Raw genomic sequence first — 7,540 nt, 5'->3', positions numbered from 1 at the left:
GATAGAGAGAGAGAGAGAGATATGGCCATCGGTTCACAGAGATATGGCCACTTTTTTCTGAACTAACAGGGCATAAGATAGGAGGAACACAGTTGACAAAACAGGGCATCATCCAAAAAGCCACATCTACCCCTAAAATCGTAGCACTAAAGCGCTTAATTCCTGTCATATGAACCCATGCCTCTACAGCACACGTGATTCCGCCCGCGTTCACGATTCCGTCGGCGAACGACACCTGAACCCAAACAGAGGAGCGACCGAGATGGAGGGAGACGCACCTGGACACATGGCTTGGTTCCGCCCGCTACGGATGAGCGACAGATGAGGGAGGTGACGGCGGACGGCGCATGCGATTGCCAAGCCCTAGCGATTGAAAGAGGGGAGGCGATTCTTCTAGAGGTGGAGCGCTCTGACGAAGAAAAAAGGAAGGAGACGATAGAAAAAGGAAGAAACGAGACAACCATCTGACTAATGGGACCCACACTGGCCTACTCAGCGTTCTTTGCCCAGTCAGCGCCTAATCAGAATCATGGGGGGACAAAAACCGTTCCAAATTACATATAAACTGCTCAAGGGGGTTATTAACCCGGTTTGAGTAATTTCAGGGTGTTATTTGTCCCGGTTTTGAGTTCAGGGGGGTATGTATCCCAAAGAGTGGATTTGAGGGTGATTTGTATACTTCTTTCAAAATAATAATTTATGCAGACGATTCCGATCCATCCTATGCACAGGAAAAGAGATCCCTAGCCAAGTACTACCTTCATCCCGGTTTATTAGTCCCCTTGTAATCCTCAAAATAAAAATAAAAAATTAGCCCCCTTTTTTTTAGTGTCATATTTTGACCATGATTTTTACTAATAAATATAAGTTATATATAGTAAAAATAATATTATCGAAATATGTTTAAATACAAATTGAACGATATTTTTTTTGACATGTATTAACATTTTATTAGTAAATCTATGGTCATAGTTTGACATAAAATACGAAGGGGACCAATAAATCAGGACGGAAGTACTACTACATGAAGGCAAAGAGGAAGTAACAGGTAGACATGAAGTTCCTCACAAGGCTGCAAAGGCAGCAGCATAACAGAGCGGGGATCAATTAGCTTAATCAACATACATCAGATGGAGATACTTTTTTTTTTATGAAAATGCTCCAACCTACTCCCTCCGTTCGGAATTACTTGTCGAAGAAATGGATGTATCTAGATGTATTTTAGTTCTAGATACATCTATTTCCGAGATAAGTAATTCCGAACGGAGGGAGTATGTACTACTCTCTCCGTCTCAAAAAAAGTGTCTCAAATTTAGTATACAACTTTATACTAAAATTAGTATAAAGTTGAGACATTTATTTTGGGACGGAGGGAGTATGTACTCAACGTAAAATAGGTTTAACATTTCTCGTATACATTAGTAATATATTTATACACAGTTAACATGCACATTGTACATTTTTAGTATGCATAATTTTCTCAAAGGCATTTTTCATTGATGAGTTCATTTTAGTGCTGTGTGATCTCGAGTTGTTGACTACAATTAGCTAGCTAGCAGTCCTAGCACCAAGAATTGCATAGGAATTAGTGTTGTCATAGCGGACAAACAAGTAGGAGCACATACATGATAGAAACGTAGAAACGTACTACCGATGACGATTTGGAGAAACAAGTAATCAGCAGAAACATCATATCATATCATACACAACCAGCACACGCAGTCGGAACAAACTAAACAGGCACACAACACGAGATCGATATACTTGCATTGTAGTAGGAAGCAGCTAATAAGGTGGGTTCCGTGATGAAGAGGCCACGGCCCATCACGCGTGCTTGCACTTGAGGTTCTTCATGCAGGGGAGGTTCATCTCGGCGATCTTGACCTTCTTGTCGGCGCGACTGCAGTGGTGGCCAGGCGCGCACTCGATCAGCGCCTCCCGCTCCACCTCGCAGTAGCACGCCGGGTTGGCCACCACCCCGAAGCAGCACTTCTCGCAGTGGCCGAGGCGGAGGCAGTTCTTGAAGTACATGGCCTGCGTCTTGCAGGGCTCGGGCTCCGGCCGGTACTCCGCATACGTCGCCGCCGGCGTCGCGGCGAGCGCAGCACACGCGAGCACGACGGCCAGCGCGGCGGCGGCGAGCTTCACGGACGCCATGGGAGGATGGATGGATGGATGCAGATGGAGCTTAGCTAGTGGTGGAAGTTGAGTACACCCGACAGGGGTCAGCGCGGATCGATGGATGGGCTCAGCACACGGCGTCTTGGCGAATTTTATAGGCGATCGATGGCACCTAGCACTAGCAGCGGCGGGGTAACGTGCAGCGGAAATGCGGAAACCGCGATCGAGATACTAGCGCGCGTGGTACAGCGGACCATGTTACGACCTCTGTCCTCCTCTCCCATCTCTTGTTTTCTGCTTAATTAGTGGGGTTGTCGGGTCGAATCAGGCTTATGCATGTGACGATCCACTGGCGCATGTGATTGGTGGGCGCATGCTGGTGATCATGCATATCCTTGCATGTGCTTGCTAGCTAAGCTCACGCGAATTAAGGGAATATAATCTTAGTTAACTGGGGGTTTGGTGAAGCTCTCTGATCAACGGATCCGAGAAGAACAGCTAGCGTAGGAGGGTAGATACGCTACGTCTCCTCGGGGTCTGCGGGTGTAGGTTTATCTTAGCCGGTGCAAGTTCTACCGGGCCAGGCTCAACCGTGCTTTTTACTAACATGGTACAGCTGACACTCATACATACGCACATATACGTTCGTCTCTATAAACACACGCGCGCGCGCGCACACACACATGCACACTCTACTCCTACGAACTCTTCGAGAAACTGAGCCATCACATCATTTTGAAATTAACGAAGTTGCTACAGACGTCTTCGTGATCGACATGCATGTCTTCTCCTACTAAACGCACATCACCGATAAACCTGAAATTAATTCAAAAAAATATGAGCAGCAATCTCAAATGTAGGACTTGAACTCAGGTGGACTGAAGATACTACCATGCTCCTAACCATCTGATTATAGGTTGGTTCACCTCAATCATGTCTTCTATTAGGAGTACTACTATCAACCACCAATACTCTCTTCGCTACACCATCCAATGGTACAACTTTGCCTTGTGTTTAGCGACACCGCACGACACGCCCTCTTCATCTTCACACTCCGTTCCGCACCAATCGCGGGGATCAGGATTTGATCATTTGCTCCATTTCACCTTGTAGTTTGATCATTTGCTCTGGTTTATCTCAATGGAAGGTGGGCCCAGATCAAAGTGAGAAGCAAAACGGGGTAGGCGATTAAATCTTTCACCTAGTCGTGCCCGTCTCAGGAGACGCCTCACCGACTTCGCCTTTCGTGATGTCACACTTGCATCGCTCCAAGTGAGGCTTCCATTGCTACTACGTACCCCCGGTAGGGTTGCCCCTACTCGACATCCGCATCCCTAGGAAAATACATAGAAAAATGATGTCATTAATTTGCTCGAATCGAAACAACTGTTCGCCAAGGACTCTACATGGTCCAACGAGTGCGGTCATGCAACCTTGGTCAAGCTCGACTGAATGTTCTGCACAGTGGACTAGGAGGAGCGGCACTCAACTGCTCACTTCGATGTCTCTCCATCGTCATCTCCACCCATTTCGACATTCTCCTGGACTACACTTTGTGACCCACTTGTTGGCGGCGATTTTAGTTTGAGAGGTTTTGGATCAAGAGGGGGCGTTTCATGGAGCGGGTTGAGGAGGGTTGGGCGCTCGCTGGTGATGAGGCCGACCTGCTAGCTCGTCCTTCAGTTCAAGAACATGGCCCGTCAGGTGATGAGTGGGAGGGGTTTGTCTAGGTCTCAGTCGACTGAGACTTGGCGAAGTCTCAGTCGCTGACGTGTCATGCATGTGGCTGTGACGATGTTTGCCTCTGCTTTCGCTAGTTCACGACTTCTCCATGTTGGGCTGGATCGGTAGTTGCTTTTTCTTTCTTGCTGTAAGCCCTCGTCAAGTCCGTCGCTCATGGGCTAGTAAAATCAGCCCGTTTTTTCTTTCTTTATTTGTTTGGCAAGTCAATTTTACAACTTCTGGTTCATTTCCCTGCTTTCTTCATTTTTTGATATTATTTCTTCTTACATTTAAAAAAATATTTTGTATTGTTAATAAAATGAAAAATGACAAATAAAAATAAAAATCATACCCGCACCAGTTGCATTCATGTTGTACCACTTGTTGTTGATGGTAGGTTGTGACACCTGTAGTTGCAACTCTAGTGATGGACATGCAGCTGGCCCCCTCACCCTCCAGTTGCAGTCATGTTGTATCCCTTACCGTTGCAGGTGGGTTGCGATATGTGTTGGAAATATGCCCTAGAGGCAATAATAAAAGCATTATTATTACATTTCCTTGTTCATGATAATTGTCTTTATTCATGCTATAATTGTGTTATCCGGAAATCGTAATACATGTGTGAATAACAGACACCAACATGTCCCTAGTAAGCCTCTAGTTGACTAGCTCGTTGATCAACAGATAGTCATGGTTTCCTGACTATGGACATTGGATGTCATTGATAACGAGATCACATCATTAGGAGAATGATGTGATGGACAAGACCCAATCCTAAACATAGCACAAGATCGTATAGTTCGTTTGCTAGAGTTTTCCAATGTCAAGTATCCTTTCCTTAGACCATGAGATCATGTAACTCCCGGATACCGTAGGAGTGCTTTGGGTATACCAAACGTCATAACGTAACTGGGTGACTATAAAGGTATACTACGGGTATCTCCGAAAGTGTCTGTTGGGTTGACATGGATCAAGACTGGGATTTGTCACTCCGTATGACGGAGAGGTATCACTGGGCCCACTCGGTAATGCATCATCATAATGAGATCAAAGTGACCAAGTGTCTGGTCACGGGATCATGCATTATGGTACGAGTAAAGTGACTTGCCGGTAACGAGATTGAACGAGGTATTGGGATACCGACGATCGAATCTCGGGCAAGTAACATACCGATTGACGAAGGGAATTGTATACGGGGTTGCTTGAATCCTCGACATCGTGGTTCATCCGATGAGATCATCGAGGAACATGTGGGAGCCAACATGGGTATCCAGATCCCGCTGTTGGTTATTGACCGGAGATTCGTCTCGGTCATGTCTACATGTCTCCCGAACCCGTAGGGTCTACACACTTAAGGTTCGGTGACGCTAGGGTTGTAGGGATATGTATATGCAGTAACCCGAATGTTGTTCGGAGTCCCGGATGAGATCCCGGACGTCACGAGGAGTTCCGGAATGGTCCGGAGGTAAAGAATTATATATAGGAAGTGCTATTTCGGGCATCGGGACAAGTTTCCGGGTCACCGGTATTGTACCGGGACCACCGGAAGGGTCCCGGGGGTCCATCGGGTGGGGCCACCTGTCCCGGGGGGCCACATGGGCTGTAGGGGGTGCGCCTTGGCCTACATGGGCCAAGGGCACCAGCCCCAAGAGGCCCATGCGCCTAGGGTTTCAAGGGAGGAAGAGTCCTAGGAGGGGAAGGCACCTCCTAGGTGCCTTGGGGAGGAGGGATTCCTCCCCTTGGCCGCACCCCCCTAGGAGATTAGATCTCCTAGGGCCGGCGCCCCCCCCTTGGCCCTCCTATATATAGTGGGGAGATGGAGGACTTCTACCCCCCTGCCTTTGGTGCCTCCCTCTCCCTCTCCAACACCTCCTTCTCCTCCATAGCGCTTGGCGAAGCCCTGCCGGAGTACTGCAGCTCCATCACCACCACGCCGTCGTGCTGCTGCTGGAGCCATCTTCCTCAACCTCTCCTTCCCCCTTGCTGGATCAAGAAGAAGGAGACGTTACGCTGACCGTACGTGTGTTGAACGCGGAGGTGCCGTCCGTTCGGCGCTAGGTCTTCGGTGATTTGGATCACGTCGTGTACGACTTCCTCATCCCCGTTCTTTGAACGCTTCCGCGCGTGATCTACAAAGGTATGTAGATGCAATCCAATCACTCGTTGCTAGATGAACTCATAGATGGATCTTGGTGAAACCGTAGGAAATTTTTTGTTTTCTGCAACGTTCCCCAACAGTGGCATCATGAGCTAGGTCTATGCGTAGTTCTTCTTGCGCGAGTAGAACACAATTTGTTGTGGGCGTAGATGTTGTCAACTTTCTTGCCGCTACTAGTCTTATCTTGCTTCAACGGTATTGTGGGATGAAGCGGCCCGGACCAACCTTAAACGTACGCTTACGTGAGACCGGTTCCACCGACTAACATGCACAAGTTGCATAAAGGTGGCTGGCGGGTGTCTGTCTCTCCCACTTTAGTTGGAGCGGATTCGATGAAAAGGGTCCTTATGAAGGGTAAATAGAAGTTGACAAATCACGTTGTGGCTTTCACGTAGGTAAGAAAACGTTCTTGCTAGAACCCTTTTTCAGCCACGTAAAACTTGCAACAACAATTAGAGGACGTCTAACTTGTTTTTGCAGCAAGTGCTTTGTGATATGATATGGCCAAAGTTGTGATGATTGATGAATGATATATATGTGATGTATGAGATGTTCATGCTATTGTAATAGGAATCACGACTTGCATGTCGATGAGTATGACAACCGGCAGGAGCCATAGGAGTTGTCTTTATTTTTTGTATGACCTGCGTGTCATTGAGAAACGCCATGTAAATTACTTTACTTTATTGCTAAACGCGTTAGCCATAGTAGTAGAAGTAATAGTTGGCGAGCAACTTCATGGAGACACAATGATGGAGATCATGATGATGGAGATCATGGTGTCATGCCGGTGACAAGATGATCATGGAGCCCCAAGATGGAGATCAAAGGAGCTATGTGATATTGGCCATATCATGTCACTGTTATTATTTGATTGCATGTGATGTTTATCATGTTTTTCATCTTGTTTACTTAGAACGACGGTAGTAAATAAGATGATCCCTCATAATAATTTCAAGAAAGTGTTTCCCTAACTTTGCACCGTTGCGACAGTTCGTTGTTTCAAAGCACCACGTGATGATTGGGTGTTTGATTCAGACGTTCACATACAACGGGTGTAAGACAGATTTACACATGCAAACACTTAGGTTGACTTGACGAGCCTAGCATGTACAGACATGGCCTCGGAACACAGAAGACTGAAAGGTCGAGCATGAGTCGTATAGAAGATACGATCAACATGAAGATGTTCACCGATGTTAACTAGACCGTCTCACGTGATGATCGGACACGGCCTAGTCAACTCGGATCATGTTATACTTAGATGACTGGAGGGATGTCTATCTAAGTGGGAGTTCATTGAATAATTTGATTAGATGAACTTTATTATCATGAACTTAGTCTAAAATCTTTACAATATGTCTTGTAGATCAAATGGCCAACGTAGTCCTCAACTTCAACGCGTTCCTAGAGAAAACCAAGCTGAAAGACGATGGCAGCAACTATACGGACTGGGTCCGGAACCTGAGGATCATCCTCATAGCTGCCAAGAAAGAATATGTCCTACAAGCACCGCTAGGTGACCCACCCGTTCCACAG

At 46.8% G+C, this 7,540-nt stretch overlaps 1 protein-coding gene across 1 annotated transcript; it reads right to left on the bottom strand.

Moving 5' to 3' along the window:
- Positions 1–1,674: 1,674 nt before the first annotated feature.
- On the bottom strand, positions 1,675–2,264 carry LOC125512891 (uncharacterized). The gene has a single exon (XM_048677960.2). The coding sequence runs from the start codon at positions 2,155–2,157 to the stop codon at positions 1,825–1,827; it is 333 nt and encodes a 110-aa protein (XP_048533917.1). The 5' UTR covers positions 2,158–2,264; the 3' UTR covers positions 1,675–1,824.
- Between the last annotated feature and the right edge of the window lie 5,276 nt (positions 2,265–7,540).

This window comes from Triticum urartu, chromosome 6A (assembly GCF_056163025.1).
Source record: "Triticum urartu cultivar PI428250 chromosome 6A, HENAU_Tu73, whole genome shotgun sequence".
In the NCBI taxonomy this organism is placed as follows: domain Eukaryota; kingdom Viridiplantae; phylum Streptophyta; class Magnoliopsida; order Poales; family Poaceae; genus Triticum; species Triticum urartu.
This window is presented reverse-complemented; position numbering and strand designations above follow the sequence as displayed.